At 46.8% G+C, this 20,646-nt stretch overlaps 1 protein-coding gene across 10 annotated transcripts in view; it reads left to right on the top strand.

The window, feature by feature from the left end:
• Positions 1-20,646, top strand: part of atp2b2 (ATPase plasma membrane Ca2+ transporting 2) — a 212,181-nt gene that overhangs the window by 160,439 nt on the left and 31,096 nt on the right. For all 10 annotated transcript variants that reach the window (XM_045705378.1, XM_045705371.1, XM_045705370.1 and 7 more), the window contains 3 exons: positions 10,804-10,938; positions 11,096-11,202; positions 11,577-11,811. In XM_045705378.1, coding sequence (XP_045561334.1) covers positions 10,804-10,938; positions 11,096-11,202; positions 11,577-11,811 — 477 coding nt within the window. The remainder of the gene's footprint in view (positions 1-10,803; positions 10,939-11,095; positions 11,203-11,576; positions 11,812-20,646) is intronic.

Here is a 20,646-nt window from a genome sequence, read left to right as displayed (position 1 = left end):
GAGGGAGAGATGAGAGAGAAGGGAGTACAGGAGAGGGAGAGAGAGGAGAGAGTGGTGTCTATGGAGAGGGAGGAATGGTAGAGACTAGAAAGCAGATACAGAAGAGAAAGTAGAGAGGAGAAAGGAAGGGATTAGAGGAGAGAGTGGCGCCTAGGAGAGGGAAGAGGGGTAGAGAGGAGAGAGAGACACCTAGGAGAGGGAAGAGGGGTAGAGAGGAGAGAGTGGCACCTAGGAGAGGTAAGAGGGGTAGAGAGGAGAGAGAGACACCCAGGAGAGGGAAGAGGGGTAGAGAGGAGAGAGAGACACCCAGGAGAGGGAAGAGGGGTAGAGAGGAGAGAGAAACACCCAGGAGAGGCAAGAGGGGTAGAGAGAAGAGCAGATGTAGCTGTGAGAAACCCACCTTCCACCACCCAGGTCTAAGAGGAAATAGAGTGTGCCAGCTCCCCCCTCGACATATGTTGCTAGCCGTAGGACGCCTTAGCAACGCTCCAGCGACCATGGAGAGACCAGAGAGAGGGCAGCTGTTACCCCGACACACCCAGACCAGCTCTGGCCAGCTCCTCTCTTCTCCACACCAATTCTAGCTCCGCTCCTCCTGCGGTAGAGTAAAAAGTCTGGGTAGGGGTCAGCCAAGGACTGAACTTGCACTTCAACCGTATGCCATAAATAGTTACTATTACTATCACAATGTAGTGTACGGTGGAATGGCCTCTGTCACTAGGTTTGAGTTCCCCTGACACACTACAACAGGCACCCCCAAAAGGACTGAACTTTAACTAGGCAAGTCAGTTAAGAACCAGTTCTTCTTTACAATGACGGCCTAGGAACAGTGGGTTAACTGCCTTGTTCAGGGGACAGAACGACAGATTTTTACCTTGTCAGCTCGGGGATTCGATCCACCAACTTTTTGGTTACTGGCCAAACGCTCTACCCACTAGACTACCTGCCTCCCCTCTAACCACTAGACTACCTGCCTCCCCTCTAACCACTAGACTACCTGCCTCCCCTCTAACCACTAGGCTACCTGCCTCCCCTCTAACCACTAGACTACCTGCCTCCCCTCTAACCACTAGACTACCTGCCTCCCCCCTCTAACCACTAGGCTACCTGCCTCCCCTCTAACCACTAGACTACCTGCCTCCCCTCTAACCACTAGACTACCTGCCTCCCCTCTAACCACTAGACTACCTGCCTCCCCCCTCTAACCACTAGACTACCTGCCTCCCCCCTCTAACCACTAGACTACCTGCCTCCCCTCTAACCACTAGGCTACCTGCCTCCCCTCTAACCACTAGGCTACCTGCCACCCCTCTAACCACTAGGCTACCTGCCGCCCCTCTAACCACTAGGCTACCTGCCTCCCCTCTAACCACTAGACTACCTGCCTCCCCTCTAACCACTAGACTACCTGCCACCCCTCTAACCACTAGACTACCTGCCTCCCCTCTAACCACTAGACTACCTGCCTCCCCTCTAACCACTAGGCTACCTGCCTCCCCTCTAACCACTAGACTACCTGCCTCCCCTCTAACCACTAGACTACCCGCCTCCCCCCTCTAACCACTAGACTACCTGCCTCCCCTCTAACCACTAGACTACCTGCCGCCCCTCTAACCACTAGACTACCTGCCTCCCCTCTAACCACTAGACTACCTGCCACCCCTCTAACCACTAGACTACCTGCCTCCCCTCTAACCACTAGACTACCTGCCTCCCCTCTAACCACTAGAGTACCTGCCTCCCCTCTAACCACTAGGCTACCTGCCTCCCCTCTAACCACTAGGCTACCTGCCACCCCTCTAACCACTAGGCTACCTGCCTCCCCTGTAACCACTAGACTACCTGCCTCCCCTCTAACCACTAGACTACCTGCCTCCTCTAACCACTAGGCTACCTGCCTCCCCTCTAACCACTAGTCTACCTGCCTCCCCTCTAACCACTAGACTACCTGCCTCCCCCCTCTAACCACTAGACTACCTGCCTCCCCTCTAACCACTAGACTACCTGCCCCTCCTCTAACCACTAGGCTACCTGCCTCCCCTCTAACCACTAGGCTACCTGCCTCCCCTCTAACCACTAGGCTACCCCTTCCCCCCTCTAACCACTAGACTACCTGCCTCCCCTCTAACCACTAGACTACCTGCCTCCCCTCTAACCACTAGGCTACCTGCCTCCCCTCTAACCACTAGGCTACCTGCCTCCCCTCTAACCACTAGACTACCTGCCACCCCTCTAACCACTAGACTACCTGCCTCCCCTCTAACCACTAGACTACCTGCCTCCCCTCTAACCACTAGACTACCTGCCTCCCCCTCTAACCACTAGACTACCTGCCTCCCCTCTAACCACTAGGCTACCTGCCTCCCCTCTAACCACTAGGCTACCTGCCTCCCCTCTAACCACTAGGCTACCTGCCTCCTCTAACCACTAGACTACCTGCCGCCCCTCTAACCACTAGACTACCTGCCTCCCCTCTAACCACTAGACTACCTGCCTCCCCTCTAACCACTAGACTACCTGCCTCCCCTCTAACCACTAGACTACCTGCCACCCCTCTAACCACTAGGCTACCTGCCTCCCCTCTAACCACTAGACTACCTGCCACCCCTCTAACCACTAGACTACCTGCCTCCCCTCTAACCACTAGACTACCTGCCTCCCCTCTAACCACTAGACTACCTGCCTCCCCTCTAACCACTAGACTACCTGCCTCCCCTCTAACCACTAGGCTACCTGCCTCCCCTCTAACCACTAGGCTACCTGCCTCCCCTCTAACCACTAGACTACCTGCCTCCCCTCTAACCACTAGGCTACCTGCCTCCCCTCTAACCACTAGACTACCTGCCCCCCCTCTAACCACTAGACTACCTGCCTCCCCTCTAACCACTAGACTACCTGCCTCCCCTCTAACCACTAGACTACCTGCCTCCTCTAACCACTAGACTACCTGCCTCCCCTCTACCCACTAGACTACCTGCCAAACTTAGTTTAACTATACACCATTAAGCAGGGATCATCAACTAGATTCTGCTGGGGGGGGTGAATCATAATTACAAATAATTTTTGATGGCAAATGTATCCCTCAGCACCAGCAGGGATGTTTGCTCTCACCTCTACACCAATGACTGTACCTCCAACAACACATTGTGTCACATTACTCCAGTTTTCAGATGACCCACCACTCTGGTCGGTTGGAGAGGTCGACCGGCTAGTACCCTGGTGCAGTCGCAATAACCTGGAACTCAACACAGACAAAACCGTGGAAATGGTGGTGGACTTCAGAAAACAACCCCCCCCTCCCCTCACCATCTCTCCCCCCTCACCATCTCTCCCCCTCACCATCTCTCCCCCCCTCACCATCTCGCCCCCCTCACCATCTCTCCCCCCTCACCATCTCTCCCCCTTCACCATCTCTCCCCCTCACCATCTCTCCCCCCTCACCATCTCTCCCCCCTTCACCATCTCTCCCCCTTCACCATCTCTCCCCCCTCCAGATGGATGGCTCAGCTGTTAGCACGGCTGAATCATTCAACTTCCTGGGGACCATCGTTTCCCACAACCTCTAGTGGGAGGACAACATCCCAGCCTCTAGCGGGAAGACAACATCCCAGCCTCTAGCGGGAAGACAACATCCCATCCTCTAGAGGGAGGACAACATCCCAGCCTCTAGTGGGAGGACAACATCCCAGCCTCTAGTGGGAGGACAACATCCCAGCCTCTAGCGGGAGGACAACATCCCAGCCTCTAGCGGGAGGACAACATCCCAGCCTCTAGTGGGAAGACAACATCCCAGCCTCTAGCGGGAAGACAACATCCCAGCCTCTAGTGGGAGGACAACATCCCAGCCTCTAGAGGGAGGACAACATCCCAGCCTCTAGTGGGAAGACAACATCCCATCCTCTAGTGGGAGGACAACATCCCAGCCTCTAGAGGGAGGACAACATCCCAGCCTCTAGTGGGAGGACAACATCCCATCCTCTAGTGGGAGGACAACATCCCAGCCTCTAGTGGGAGGACTACATCCCAGCCTCTAGTGGGAAGACAACATCCCATCCTCTAGTGGGAGGACAACATCCCAGCCTCTAGAGGGAGGACAACATCCCAGCCTCTAGCGGGAGGACAACATCCCAGCCTCTCGTCGGAGGACAACATCCCAGCCTCTAGTCGGAGGACAACATCCCAGCCTCTAGTCGGAGGACAACATCCCAGCCTCTAGTGGGAGGACAACATCCCAGCCTCTAGTGGGAGGACAACATCCCAGCCTCTAGAGGGAGGACAACATCCCAGCCTCTAGTGGGAGGACAACATCCCAGCCTCTAGTGGGAGGACAACATCCCAGCCTCTAGTGGGAGGACTACATCCCAGCCTCTAGTGGGAAGACAACATCCCAGCCTCTAGTGGGAGGACTACATCCCATCCTCTAGAGGGAGGACAACATCCCAGCCTCTAGCGGGAGGACAACATCCCAGCCTCTAGTGGGAAGACAACATCCCAGCCTCTAGTGGGAAGACAACATCCCAGCCTCTAGTGGGAGGACAACATCCCATCCTCTAGTGGGAGGACAACATCCCAGCCTCTAGAGGGAGGACAACATCCCAGCCTCTAGTGGGAGGACAACATCCCATCCTCTAGTGGGAGGACAACATCCCAGCCTCTAGTGGGAGGACTACATCCCAGCCTCTAGTGGGAAGACAACATCCCATCTTCTAGTGGGAGGACAACATCCCAGCCTCTAGAGGGAGGACAACATCCCAGCCTCTAGTGGGAGGACAACACCCCAGCCTCTAGTGGGAAGACAACATCCCAGCCTCTAGTCGGAGAACAACATCCCAGCCTCTAGTGGGAGGACAACATCCCAGCCTATAGCGGGAGGACAACATCCCAGCCTCTAGTGGGAAGACAACATCCCAGCCTCTAGCGGGAAGACAACATCCCAGCCTCTAGTGGGAGGACAACATCCCATCCTCTAGAGGGAGGACAACATCCCAGCCTCTAGTGGGAGGACAACATCCCAGCCTCTAGTGGGAGGACTACATCCCAGCCTCTAGTGGGAGGACAACATCCCATCCTCTAGTGGGAGGACAACATCCCAGCCTCTAGAGGGAAGACAACATCCCAGCCTCTAGTGGGAGGACAACATCCCAGCCTCTAGTGGGAAGACAACATCCCAGCCTCTAGTGGGAAGACAACATCCCATCCTCTAGTGGGAGGACAACATCCCAGCCTCTAGTGGGAGGACAACATCCCAGCCTCTAGTGGGAAGACAACATCCCAGCCTCTAGTGGGAAGACAACATCCCATCTTCTAGTGGGAGGACAACATCCCAGCCTCTAGAGGGAGGACAACATCCCAGCCTCTAGTGGGAGTACAACATCCCAGCCTCTAGTGGGAAACCAACATCCCATCCTCTAGTGGGAAGACAACATCCCATCCTCTAGTGGGAGGACAACATCCCAGCCTCTAGTCGGAGGACAACATCCCAGCCTCTAGTGGGAGGACAACATCCCAGCCTCTAGAGGGAGGACAACATCCCAGCCTCTAGTGGGAGGACAACATCCCAGCCTCTAGTGGGAGGACTACATCCCAGCCTCTAGAGGGAGGACAACATCCTAGCCTCTAGAGGGAGGACAACATCCTAGCCTCTAGTGGGAGGACAACATCCCAGCCTCTAGAGGGAGGACAACATCCCAGCCTCTAGTGGGAGGACAACACCCCAGCCTCTAGTGGGAGGACAACATCCCAGCCTCTAGAGGGAGGACAACATCCCAGCCTCTAGTGGGAGGACAACATCCCAGCCTCTAGAGGGAGGACAACATCCCATCCTCTAGTGGGAGGACAACATCCCAGCCTCTAGTGGGAGGACAACATCCCAGCCTCTAGTGGGAGGACAACATCCCAGCCTCTAGAGGGAGGACAACATCCCAGCCTCTAGCGGGAAGACAACATCCCAGCCTCTAGCGGGAGGACAACATCCCAGCCTCTAGCGGGAGGACAACATCCCAGCCTCTAGAGGGAGGACAACATCCCAGCCTCTAGAGGGAGGACAACATCCCAGCCTCTAGCGGGAGGACAACATCCCAGCCTCTAGTGGGAAGACTACATCCCAGCCTCTAGAGGGAGGACAACATCCCAGCCTCTAGTGGGAGGACTACATCCCAGCCTCTAGCGGGAGGACAACATCCCAGCCTCTAGAGGGAGGACTACATCCCAGCCTCTAGAGGGAGGACAACATCCCAGCCTCTAGCGGGAGGACAACATCCCAGCCTCTAGTGGGAGGACAACATCCCAGCCTCTAGAGGGAGGACTACATCCCAGCCTCTAGCGGGAGGACTACATCCCAGCGGTCACGCAGAAGGCTCACCAGACGACGTACTACGTGAGGCAGCTGAAAAAAACTACATCTCCCAGTCAATCCTGATCGTTTGAGTCCATTCTCACTTCCTCCATTACCGTCTGGTTTGGGTCTGCGAGGGCAAACTGCAACACATTGTCTCCGGTCTGCGGAGAGGTTCATCGGCTGCCACCTGCCTGCCCTCCACCGTGGTCCTTACACGACTCCAGGGGCAAGGAAGCAGGAAAGACTATCGCCGATCCCTCCCACCCTGGTCACCCTCCTCCTCCTTCTGGTTCAGGTCAATAATGATCAAACACTCACACCACCTGAAAAGGTCTGTGGGCCCGCACAAACCGGCCATCTGGCTCATAGAGACTAAAATACTATACACTCTATGCTGCAGACAGCATCAAACCATCTCTGACTCTCTGTACTCTAAATCACTGAACTATACAGCATTCCACTCTGACTCTCTGTACACTAAATCACTGAACTATACAGCATCAAACCATCTCTGACTCTCTGTACACTAAATCACTGAACTATACAGCATCAAACCATCTCTGACTCTCTGTACACTAAATCACTGAGCTATACAGCATCAAAACCATCTCTGACTCTCTGTACACTAAATCACTGAACTATACAGCATCAAACCATCTCTGACTCTCTGTACTCTAAATCACTGAACTATACAGCATCAAGCCATCTCTGACTCTGTACACTAAATCACTGAACTATACAGCATCAAGCCATCTCTGACTCTCTGTACACTAAATCACTGAACTATACAGCATCAAACCATCTCTGACTCTCTGTACACTAAATCACTGAACTATACAGCATTCCACTCTGTCCATGTCTCTGCATGTAGATATATTCATACTGATACTGTAAGTGTTCATTCACTGGATATCAACCGTATACCCACTGGATATCAACCGTATACCCACTGGATATCAACCGTATACCCACTGGATATCAACCGTATACCCGCTGGATATCAACCGTATACCCGCTGGATATCAACCGTATACCCGCTGGATATCAACCGTATACCCGCTGGATATCAACCGTATACCCGCTGGATATCAACCGTTTACCCACTGGATATCAACCGTATACCCACTGGATATCAACCGTATACCCACTGGATATCAACCGTATACCCACTGGATATCAACCGTATACCCACTGGATATCAACCGTATACCCACAGTATATCAACCGTATACCCACTGCATATCAACCGTATACCCACTGGATATCAACCGTGTACCCGCTGGATATCAACCGTATACCCGCTGGATATCAACCGTATACCCGCTGGATATCAACCGTATACCCGCTGGATATCAACCGTATACCCACTGGATATCAACCGTATACCCACTGGATATCAACCGTATACCCACTGGATATCAACCGTATACCCACTGGATATCAACCGTATACCCACTGGATATCAACCGTATACCCACTGGATATCAACCGTATACCCACTGCATATCAACCGTATACCCACTGGATATCAACCGTATACCCACTGGATATCAACCGTATACCCACTGCATATCAACCGTATACCCACTGGATATCAACCGTATACCCACTGGATATCAACCGTATACCCGCTGGATATCAACTGTATACCCACTGGATATCAACCGTATACCCACTGGATATCAACTGTATACCCACAGTATATCAACCGTATACCCACTGGATATCAACCGTATACCCACAGTATATCAACCGTATACCCACTGGATATCAACCGTATACCCACAGTATATCAACCGTATACCCACTGGATATCAACCGTATACCCGCTGGATATGAACCGTATACCCGCTGGATATCAACCGTATACCCGCTGCATATCAACCGTATACTCGCTGGATATCAACCGTATACCCACTGGATATCAACCGTATACCCGCTGCATATCAACCGTATACCCACTGGATATCAACCGTATACCCACTGGATATCAACCGTATACCCACTGGATATCAACCGTATACCCACTGGATATCAACCGTATACCCACAGTATACGTACTAGTGATGTGTTGTACTGGATGTGGTAACAACAAGCAAAACATTGCACATCAGGTGACACAGTCCTTCCTTTCCTAACACCTTTTTAATTATTATTATTTATTTTTTTAAATGTAACCTTTATTTAACTAAGAAAGTCAGTTAAGAACAAATTCTTATTTACAGTGACGTCCTACCAAAAGACAAAAGTCCTCCTGTGGGGACGGGGGCTTGGGATTAAAACATATAAAATAAAGAAAATATAAATATAGGACAAAACACAAATCACAACATGAGAGACAACACAACACTACATAAAGAGAGACCTAAAGACAACAACATAGCAAGGCAGCAACACATGACAACACAGCGTGGTAGCAACACAACATGACAACAACATGGTAGAAACACAACATGGCAGCAGCACAAAACATGGTACAAACATTATTGAGCACAGACAACAGCACAAAGGGCAAGAAGGTAGAGACAACAATACATCACGCAAAGCAGCCACAACTGTCAGTAAGAGTGTCCATGATTGAGTCTTTGAATGTAGAGATTGAGATAAAACTGTCCAGTTTGAGTGTTTGTTGCAGCCCGTTCCAGTCGCTAGCTGCAGCGAACTGAAAAGACGAGCGAGCCATTGATGTGTGTGCTTTCGGGACCTCTAACAGAATGTGACTGGCAGACCGGGTGTTGAATGTGGAGGATGAGGGCTGCAGTAGATATCTCAGACAGGAGGGAGTGAGCCCTAAGAGGGTTTTATAAATAAGCATCAAACAGTAGGTCTTGCGATGGGTATACAGAGATGACCAGTTTACAGAAGAGTATAGAGTTCAGTGATGTGTCCTATAAGGAGCATTGGTGGAAAATCTGATGGCCGAATGGTAAAGAACATCTAGCTGCTCGAGAGCACCCTTACCTGCCGATCTATAAATTATGTCTCTGTAATCTAGCATGGGTAGGATGGTCATCTGAATCAGGGTTAGTTTGGCAGCTGGGGTGAAAGAGGAGCGATTACAATAGAGGAAACTAAGTCTAAATTTAACTTCAGCCTGCAGCTTTGATATGTGCTGAGAGAAGGACAGTGTACCGTCTAGCCGTACTCCCAAGTACTTGTATGAGGTGACCACCTCAAGCTCTAAACCCTCAGAGGTAGTAATCACACCTGTGGGGAGAGGGGCATTCTTCTTACCAAACCACATGACCTTTGTTTTGGAGCTGTTCAGAACAAGGTTAACGGCAGAGAAAGCTTGTTGAACACTAAGAAAGCTTTGTTGTAGAGCATTTAACACAAAATCCGGGGAGGGGCCAGCTGAGTATAAGACTGTATCATCTGCATATAAATTGATGAGAGAGCTTCCTACTGCCTGAGCTATGTTGATGATGTAAATTGAGAAGAGCGGGGGGCCTAGGATTGAACCTTGGGGTACTCCCTTGGTGACAGGCAGTGGCTGAGACAGCAGATGTTCTGACTTTATACACTGCACCTTAATGTGTACCTGTCCTTCCTTTCCTAACACCTTAATGTGTACCTGTCCTTCCTTTCCTAACACCTTAATGTGTACCTGTCCTTTCCTTTCCTAACACCTTCATGTGTACCTGTCCTTCCTTTCCTAACACCTTAATGTGTACCTGTCCTTCCTTCCTTTCCTAACACCTTAATGTGTACCTGTCCTTCCTTTCCTAACACCTTAATGTGTACCTGTCCTTCCTTTCCTTTCCTAACACCTTCATGTGTACCTGTCCTTCCTTTCCTTTCTTAACACCTTCATGTGTACCTGTCCTTCCTTTCCTTTCTTAACACCTTCATGTGTACCTGTCCTTCCTTTCCTTTCCTAACACCTTCATGTGTACCTGTCCTTCTTTTCCTTTCTTAACACCTTCATGTGTACCTGTCCTTCCTTTCCTTTCTTAACACCTTCATGTGTACCTGTCCTTCCTTTCCTTTCTTAACACCTTCATGTGTACCTGTCCTTCCTTTCCTTTCCTAACACCTTCATGTGTACCTGTCCTTCCTTTCCTTTCTTAACACCTTCATGTGTACCTGTCCTTCCGGCTCTTGCCTTTCTTATAATAGCATTGATTTCACTGATAGCAACAAAAACAAAACGTTCTGATAGCAACAAAAACGAAACGTTTGACTTCTCAGTAGCTTGAAGTGTAGAGCGGCGGACCAGCAGCCGGGAACGTTGCTGGTTCAAGACCCAGGCAATGGCAACGCAAAAAATGGGAATGAAACTGAACTGGCAGCTGGAACGCTGCTGGTCTCTGATGCCAGGTACCGTCCCTTGAGCAAGGTCTCTCCATTGAGGGACACTGCTGCCTACCCTGTGCCTCTCAATGTGTGCTGTGTATCTGGAGCTGTTGGAAAAGGCAGAACTCAAAGCTCTAATCTAACCTATGACTGTCTCTCCATCTCCCCAGCCTGCCACCAAGGAGGGTGGTCTGCCCATACAGGTGGGCAACAAGACAGAGTGTGGCCTGCTGGGCCTGGTGCTGGACCTGAAGAGAGACTACCAGCCCGTCCGCAACCAGATCCCAGAGGAGAAACTCTACAAGGTCTACACCTTTATCATTGTGTAACGAAGCCATAGACACATTTCCCCATTGTATGGACGATAAAGTTGTTATATTTTGAATTCTGGTTATTCTAATTCTGAATTCTAATTAAGAATTCTGAATTCTAATTAAGAATTCTGAATTCTAATTCTACCAGGTGTACACCTTCAACTCGGTCAGGAAGTCCATGTCCACGGTCATCAAACTACCAGACGGCTCCTTCAGGATGTACAGCAAGGGAGCCTCCGAGATCGTCCTCAAGAAGTGAGTGGTTTACAGCTAGGTCTGATACCATAGAGTCCATGATGGATCTTGGTTACAACTTCAGTTTCCAGCACCCAATCCAGAAAGGAAAGAAAACCCCTAGCTTCTACCTCCTAGTCACTTGTAGAGATCTTAGATAAGATTCTCTCGGATCTTTCTCAGAGGGCCTAAGGAACTACACCTTGATTTTGGGAGATTGATTGATTGATTGATTGGTGATTTATGATGTTCATCTCTGATCTCCTCAAGGCTTTAGCCCTGCTCGCCAGGCTTTGGTATAGTGGTACTACAACTCAGAATGAGACTACCAAGGCTTTTACCTCTTAACCTCTTAACCTCTGACCTCTATCCTTTGCCCCTCTGTCCCGTCCCAGGTGCACTAAGATCCTGAACCAGGAAGGTGAGCCGCGGGTGTTTCGTCCCAGGGATAAGGACGAGATGGTGAAGAAGGTGATCGAGCCGATGGCGTGTGACGGGCTGCGGACCATCTGCGTGGCGTTCCGTGACTTCCCTGGCGACCCAGAACCGCTCTGGGACAACGAGAACGACATCCTCAATGAGCTGACGGCCGTCTGCGTGGTCGGCATAGAGGACCCCGTCAGGCCAGAGGTAGGTAGGGTGGAGAGAGAGAGAGTGTGTGTGTGTGTGTGTGTGTGTGTGTGTGTGTGTGTGTGTGTGTGTGTGTGTGTGTGTGTGTGTGTGTGTGTGTGTGTGTGTGTGTGTGTGTGTGTGTGTGTGTGTGTGTGTGTGTGTGTGTGTGTGTGTCAGTGAACTGACTTCTGTCTGCATAGTCAACATAGAGGACCCCGTCAGACCAGATGTGAAGGCTTCTCATATGTAGGGACTCATCCTCACATGTGTAGGGAATGGTCCTATTTGTTAGGCTATTGATAAGGATTATTGACAGGTCTGGGATAGTATAAGTATTTGTTAGGCTATTGATAAGGATTATTGACAGGTATGGGATAGGATAAGTATTTGTTAGGCTATTGATAAGGATGATTGACAGGTATGGGATAGGATAAGTATGTCCTATTTGTAACCGGTTTTCTTAGTAAGAAATTCCTCCATTATACAATACTAATCCACAATATATACAAATCAAAAAATGTAACAGTACTGAACAAAAATATACGATTTACTTATATATAGACTACAATATGATCGGTACAAATAAAAGGATGGGTAGGTAGGTAACTGAATGGTAGGTAGGTAACTGAATGATAGGTAGGTAACTGAATGATAGATAGGTAACTGAATGGTGGTTAGGTAACTGAATGATAGATAGGTAACTGAATGGTAGGTAGGTAACTGAATGGTAGGTAGGTAACTGAATGGTAGGTAGGTAACTGAATGGTAGGTAGGTAACTGAATGATAGGTAGGTAACTGAATGGTAGGTAGGTAACTGAATGGTAGGTAGGTAACTGAATGGTAGGTAGGTAACTGAATGGTAGGTAGGTAACTGAATGATAGGTAGGTAACTGAATGGTAGGTAGGTAACTGAATGATAGATAGGTAACTGAATGATAGGTAGGTAACTGAATGGTAGGTAGGTAACTGAATGGTAGGTAGGTAACTGAATGATAGGAAGAATGGTAGGTAGGTAACTGAATGATAGATAGGTAACTGAATGGTAGGTAGGTAACTGAATGGTAGGTAGGTAACTGAATGATAGGAAGAATGGTAGGTAGGTAACTGAATGGTAGGAAGAATGGTAGGTAGGGAACTGAATGGTAGGAAGAATGGTAGGTAGGTAACTGAATGGTAGGAAGAATGGTAGGTAGGTAACTGAATGATAGATAGGTAACTGAATGGTAGGTAGGTAACTGAATGATAGGTAGGCAACTGAATGATAGGTAGGTAACTGAATGATAGATAGGTAACTGAATGGTAGGTAGGTAACTGAATGATAGGTAGGTAACTGAATGATAGGTAGGTAACTGAATGGTAGGTAGGTAACTGAATGGTAGGTAGGTAACTGAATGATAGATAGGTAACTGAATGGTAGGTAGGTAACTGAATGATAGATAGGTAACTGAATGATAGGTAGGTAACTGAATGGTAGGTAGGTAACTGAATGGTAGGTAGGTAACTGAATGATAGGAAGAATGGTAGGTAGGTAACTGAATGATAGATAGGTAACTGAATGGTAGGTAGGTAACTGAATGGTAGGTAGGTAACTGAATGATAGGAAGAATGGTAGGTAGGGAACTGAATGGTAGGAAGAATGGTAGGTAGGTAACTGAATGGTAGGAAGAATGGTAGGTAGGTAACTGAATGGTAGGAAGAATGGTAGGTAGGTAACTGAATGGTAGGAAGAATGGTAGGTAGGTAACTGAATGGTAGGTAGGTAACTGATGTAAAGTAGCTGAATGATTCAAAACAACATGAGAATAAGAAGAGATTCACTGCTGCTAGTAGAGAGAGTTCTCTCTATTCTCTCTCTCTCTCTGTCTCTCTTTCTCGTTCTCTCTCTCTCTCTGTCTCTCTCTCTCTCTCTCTCTCTCTCTCGTTCTCTCCCTCTCTCATTCTCTCTCTCTCTCTTTCTCCTCTCTCTCTCGCTCTCGCTCTCTCTCTCTCTCTCTCTCTCTCTCTCTCTCTCTCTCTCTCTCTCTCTCTCTCTCTGAGGTGCAATTGTCAGATTGTTGTAGGCTACTCCAGGAGAGCTACATCTTCCTGAGAATAAAATATCAGAATAACAAACTGTCAAATAAAGAACCAAGCAACAACGAGGATAAATAGGAAATCAGCTTCATTTCATTTTCAATATTTACCACTAATATTAGATGGGTGAATTAACTAGCTTTGGGAATGTAACTCAAATACAATATTGTGTTCAGACACATTGTTTACTAATGCATATCCCATTATTGATCATAGAACATGGAACAAGAATGAATGTTACAGAAGGTATTTCATAGATCCTATATCTATCTATCTAGAATCATGCTCCAGGTGAATGAGTGACAGGTGGATTCTCTTTATATTTTACAGTGTCAGTACTTCAGAGTAGAGATATGGGCGGGGGTTGATCTCTCCTCTCCTCTCCTCTAATTGTCCTTTATGCTCCATTTCATTATGCGTACCTAAATTACCCTCAAAGCAAATTAGGATACATTCAACATCTGCACTGAAAGTCTATATTTGTCGAGGATAATTGTGCTGAATGGAAGGGGGGGGAGGAGGGGATTTGAATAGGTACAGATGCTCTATCTTATTTGATCATCCTGTTGTTGCACAGCAGAAAATGCAAACTTGTAGTGAATATCGAGGTTTAAAAAGGGCTTGTAAAAGTTTGTTATTTCTACTTAAAAATGTACTTTGGTGCGAAAAGTGCAAATCAACCTTGTGAAGATGCTGGAGGAAACAGGTACAAAAGTATCTTTATCCGCAGTAAAACGAGTCCTATATCGACATAACCTGAAAGGTCGCTCAGCAAGGAAGAAGCCACTGCTCCAAAACCGGCATAAAAAAAAAATAGACTACGCTTTGCAACTGCACATGGGGACAAAGATGGTACTTTTTGGAGAAATGTCCTCTGGTCTGATGAAAAAAAATAGAACTGTTTGGCCATAATGACCATCGTTATGTTTGGAGGAAAAAGAGGGAGGCTTGCAAGCCGAAGAACACCATCCCAACCGTGAAGCACGGGGGTGGCAGCATCATGTTGTGGGGGTGCTTTGCTGCAGGAGGGACTGGTGCACTTCACAAAATAGATGGCATCATGAGGTTGGAAAATTATGTGGATATATTGAAGCAACATCTCAAGACATCAGTCAGGAAGTTAAAGCTTGGTCGCAAATGGGTCTTCCAAATGGACAATGACCCCAAGCATACTTCCAAAGTTGTGACAAAATGGCTTAAGGGCAACAAAGTCAAGGTATTGGAGTGGCTATCACAAAGCCCTGACCTCAATCCTATAGACAATTTGTGGGCAGAACTGAAAAAGCGTGTGAGGGGGCTTACAAACCTGACTCAGTTACACCAGCTCTGTCAGGAGGAATGGGCCAAAATTCACCCAACTTATTGTGGGAAGCTTGTAGAAGGCTACCCGAAAGGTTTGATCCAAGTCAAACAATTTAAAGGAAATGCTACCAAATACTAAATGAGTGTATGTAAACTTCTGACCCACTGGGAATGTGATGAAAGAAATAAAACCTGAAATAAATCATTCTCTCTACTATTATTCTGACATTTCACATTCTTAAAATAAAGTGGTGATTCTAACTGACCTAAGACCGGGTCTCTAGGACCGAGGGGTTCTGGTGCTCTGACTGGGACCGAGGGGTTCTGACTGGGACAGAGGGGTTCTGGCTGGGACAGAGGGGTTCTGACTGGGACAGAGGGGCTCTGGTGCTCTGACTGGGACCGAGGGGTTCTGGTGCTCTGACTGGGACAGAGGGGTTCTGACTGGGACAGAGGGGTTCTGGCTGCTCTGACTGGGACAGAGGGGTTCTGACTGGGACAGAGGGGTTCTGACTGGGACAGAGGGGTTCTGGTTCTCTGACTGGGACAGAGGGGTTCTGACTGGGACAGAGGGTTCTGACTGCTCTGTAATTTGTCATGTTCTGTCTGTGTTAATTTGTGACTCTTTGTGTCGCCTCTTCGACCTCCTGGTCTGAATCAGAGTGAGTGATTGTGACTTTTTCTTCATTGTCCCTGTACCTGGCTGTTCTTTCAGGTCTGAGATGTTTTCTGTTTATGCGGTAGCGAGCTCCCGCGGGTGTGATGATATCGTACCATCCCGGGTCAATCTCTGATTCTCACCACTGATGCTGGATCCCCCCCCCCCGGACTAGAATGAATCATTTTGAAACGGCATCTCTTTTGCAAACTGAGCCATCTCAGTACTTGAAAAGGGTACACACGCAGCTTTAACTTCTTGGGGCTATGTGGGACGCTAGCGTGCCACCCGTGGTGCACCCTATCAACAGCAGGTGCATTTCAAGAGCGGCAAATTTGAAACCAAATAAATGTCAAAATTCAAATTTTTCAAACATACAACTATCTTACACCCTTTGAAAGATAAACATCTCCTTATAAACTTTGCTACGACTGTACCTGATGTCTTGTCCGATGGCCTCAGCACCTCTGGATATTTGGAGTATTAGTCCACTATCAGAAGGATTGAGCGTCCTTGGAAGTCAAAGATATCAACGGCGATTTCTTGCCACGGAGTGTCAGGCATTGTGTGTGGTAGGAGTGGTTCCTTTTGGTTGCTGGGCAGTTTGTCTTGACAGGAAGTGGTCGATTCGACCGTCATTCGGACATCATCAGTGAGGCCTGGTCATTACATGAGAGCTCTGGCATGCGCTTAAGGAGCGTTGAATGCCCCGATGTGTAATGTGGAGCCTCTTATATGTACCTCAGCTCTAAAAGTCTTTGGGAATGATAATACGTTTGTTTACCGCGAGTAGATCATCTTCGATGTAAAGACAATCTCTGATGTGCCAGTAGGGTTGTGTTTTTTTAGTGGTGCATTTTTCTTCTTGTCTGGCCATCCGTCTCTGGTCAGGTTCCTCAGCAGCCGCATCTCACTGTCTGCATTTGTGACTGCACTCAGCTGTTGCATAACAGCGCCCTCCAGTGGATGATGTGTGGACACTGCATAAATTACTTTTTGTTGTTGTTGTCACAGGTCACGCTATTTATGTGTGGCAGTCTGGGGTACAGCCCTGGGTAGCGTGTCTGCTATTAACATGTCTTTACCTGGGGTTGTAGACGATGTGACTGTCATATTTCTGTATTTGAAGCAGCATCCTTTGAAGACGGATGACAGGCGACTTTCCAATAGGCTTGGTGATTATAGCCTCAAGTGGTTTGTGGTCAGATTGAACTCTGACCTGGACACCATAGACATACTGGTGAAACCGGTATGAACACGATTGCCAGGAGTTCTGTTTCTATCTGGGCATAATTTTGTTCTGCCACAGACAGAGCTCTGAATGCAAAGGCTTTAGGCTGTTTACCCCATAATGACATCACAATACCCCATAATGACATCACAATACCCCATAATGACATCACAATACTCCATAATGACATCACAATACCCCATAATGACATCAGAACAGCTCCGGGTCCATCTTTGGATGCATCAGCTTGTATTTCAATCTCTTCCTGTGGATTAAAAGAATTTCAGCAATGGCGTAGTGTAGGTAGCTTTTTTTTCCCAAGTCTCTCCAGTGCTGCTTGTTGTGCTGGGTGCCACTGCCATGTCCTTCCTGAGGAGCACTCTGATTAGTGCAGTGGGCTTGGCTTCATCTTGGATATACTGGGTTAGGAAACGTGTGTCATACCCAGTAACTTCTGTGCCTTTTAAAACCTGTTGGGGCTCGGGGGCAGTATTGAGACATTTTGAAAAAAATATGTGCCCATTTTTAACTGCCTCCTACACCAACTCAGAAGCTAGGATATGCATATTATTAACACATTCGGATAGAAAACACTCTGAATTTTCTAAAACAGTTTGAATGGTGTCTGTAAGTATAACAAAACTCATATTGCAGGCAAAAACCTGTGAAAAATAGATCCAAAAAAAATTGAATTTTGTGACTGTACTATTTAGTGTCATTGTTTTATAGATACCATAGTGAGAAAGGATTCATTTCGCAACACCTACGGCTTCCACTAGATGTCAACGATCTTTATAAAGTTGTTTGAAGCGTCTATGATAAACAGAGAGCAAATTAGAATCCAAGGAAGTTGACATGTCATCACTTCATTTTTTTGCGCCTGCGCATAAATCTGAGAAACGTGAGTTTTGTCTTCATTTTTTATCTAGACATAGGATAGGTTGTGTGAAAATATTACTGATGTTTAACGTTAAAAATGGACCAAAAGATTAATGCTAAACAACATTTGACATGTTTGAACGAACATAAATAGATTATTTACTAGGTTTTTTTGCTTTTCGGCGTGATTTTACAGTCCCCCCACCACGTTTTGTGGGAGCATAATGAACGCTAAGTACTTGGTGTTATTTGGACATAAATTATGAACTTTGTCAAAAGAAACCACATTTGTTCCGGACCTGGGATGCCTTCCGGACCTGGGATGCCTGCCTTCTGATGGAGATAATCAAAGGTAAGGGGATATTTACAATGTTATTATCGATTTTAGATGATGCTAACTGTATAGCATAGCCTGTTGTTCTTAGCATAGCACCCCGTTTATTGCAAAATGTGATTTCCCAGTAAAGTTATTTTGAGATCTGGCCATTCGGTAGCAATTACGAGATGATAATATATTATTCTTTGAATGACAATATTATAATTTACCAATGTTTTCGAATAGTAATTTTGTTATGTTCACCGGAAGCATTTCAGAGAAGAAAAAAATCTGAATTTCACGCTACTGTAAAATGCTGTTTTTGGATATAAATATGAACTTGATGGAACAAAAAATGCATGTATTGTATAACATAATGTCCTAGGAGTGTCATCTGATGGAGATTGACAAAAGTTAGTGCATAATTCAAGCTGGTTTCTGCTTTTGGTGACGCCTGACCTTGAATTGAAAATGGATGTTTGTACTTTTGTGGCTATGTACTGTCCTAACATAATCTAACCTTATGCTTTTGCCGTAAAGCCTCTTTGAAAATCGAACAATGTGGTTAGATTAAGGAGATGTTTATCATTTAAATTGTGTAAAATAGTTGATTGTTTGAGAAATTGAAATTATTAGATTTTTGATGTTTTGAATTTCCAGCCTTGTTAGCAATCCCGGCTCGGGGTTCATTGCTAACCTGTAGCCCCAACAGGTTAAAATTTGAGGGAGGACGATTTTTTTTTCATGACCGTGGCCTTATTTCTATTACAGCATATTGGATGACTGTCATTCATATTCTATTCACCAAGTTCAATGTAACATTGATAGGTTTAGGCTACTACGTGATATTCTAATTTTTCCTTTACCCATCATGAGGTTGCTACAACCTAACCTATGAATTACAGTTTACAATGTAGGTGCACACAGGTCGAGAGACAAACTTGAGGTGACAGACAATGACATTCAATATTTTATTTATTTTTATTTAACTTTTATTTAACCAGGCAAGTCAGTTAAGAACAAATTCTTATTTACAACACACTCTTGCCTGCATCTAGCTGATCTAGGGAGTAATCATTAGTCCAACAGTTGCAAACAAGAGTTTCTATTGGACAAATTCAGGTATGTTTATGCCCGGTTTTGTTCCGTTTGTTTCCGTTTAAGAGACGTTTTTCAACAGAATCGGCGGAATGAATACACCCCTGATAAACACGTAAACACAGTTCACTCTCATAACAGCCACGTTGTATTCCTTCTCTTCCCTTGTGGACGTCAATGCACACCAAATCAGCTCTATGTAACCAGGCGAAAAAACCTTTCCACATAAGCCTACATCGTTGACCCCATATTAGCTAAGGTAACGTCATAGTCAACTGTAGCTAATATAACTAACGTTAACGCGTTAGTAAACCCGCTACAATCATGCAGTAACGTTAGTGTACAATCAGTAAGCAGCTACACCGGCGGGCCCCAGTGGCAATAAATTAGTAAAACCAAAAGCTTACCTTGACTTGGAAGAGTTCCAGTGTTGTGTTGGATAGTCATAGCCAGCTAGCTAACATGGCACCCCTCTGTTTGAGCAGGGTGTTTGAGTAGGATAAACTCGCTAGCTGCATTTGCTAGCTAAGTAAGTGAAAAATTAATGATGAAATCTCTCTCTCTCTATTTCTCTCTTGCTTCTCATTCATTTTGGAAGAAATTAATTTGTTAAAAACTATTCAACTATTTGTCTTTCTCTCTCTTTGAGTCAACTACTCACCACATGTTATACACTGCAGTGCTAGCTAGCTGTAGCTTATGCCTTCAGTACTAGATTCATTCTCTGATCCTTTGATTGGGTGGACAACATGTCAGTTCATGCAGCACGAGCTCTGATAGGTTGGAGGACGTGGTTGGAGGACGTCCTCTAGAAGTTGTCATAATTACTGTGTAAGTCTATGGAAGGGGATGAGAACCATGAGCCTCCTAGGTTTTGTATTGTAGTCAATGTACCCAGAGGAAGATGGAAGCTAGCTGTCCTCCGGCTAAACCATGGTTCTACCCTACACAGTGCTGTTGAGGCTACTGTAGACCTTTGCAAAATAGTGTGTTTTAATCAGTTATTTGGTGACACGTGATTTATATTTAGTATAGTTTTGTCTAAGGATAACTTTTTTTATTGTTTTACAATTAAAAATGTTATGAAATTCCCTGAGGAGGATGTTCCTCCCCTTCCTCCTCTGAGGAGCCTCCACTGGTTCAGGTAAATGATGACTTGATTTATTTCAACAGCATAAAGCTGATAAATTACATTTCGGGATTCGCCTTCATCAGGGTTTTTTTGCATTGTGTCTTGGTTAATAGCTTTACAACATACTGTAGGTTTCCCTTCATATCACCTGTGGTCATGGTAC

The sequence above is a fragment of the Salmo salar genome, chromosome ssa22 (assembly GCF_905237065.1).
Source record: "Salmo salar chromosome ssa22, Ssal_v3.1, whole genome shotgun sequence".
In the NCBI taxonomy this organism is placed as follows: Eukaryota; Metazoa; Chordata; class Actinopteri; order Salmoniformes; family Salmonidae; genus Salmo; species Salmo salar.
This window is presented reverse-complemented; position numbering and strand designations above follow the sequence as displayed.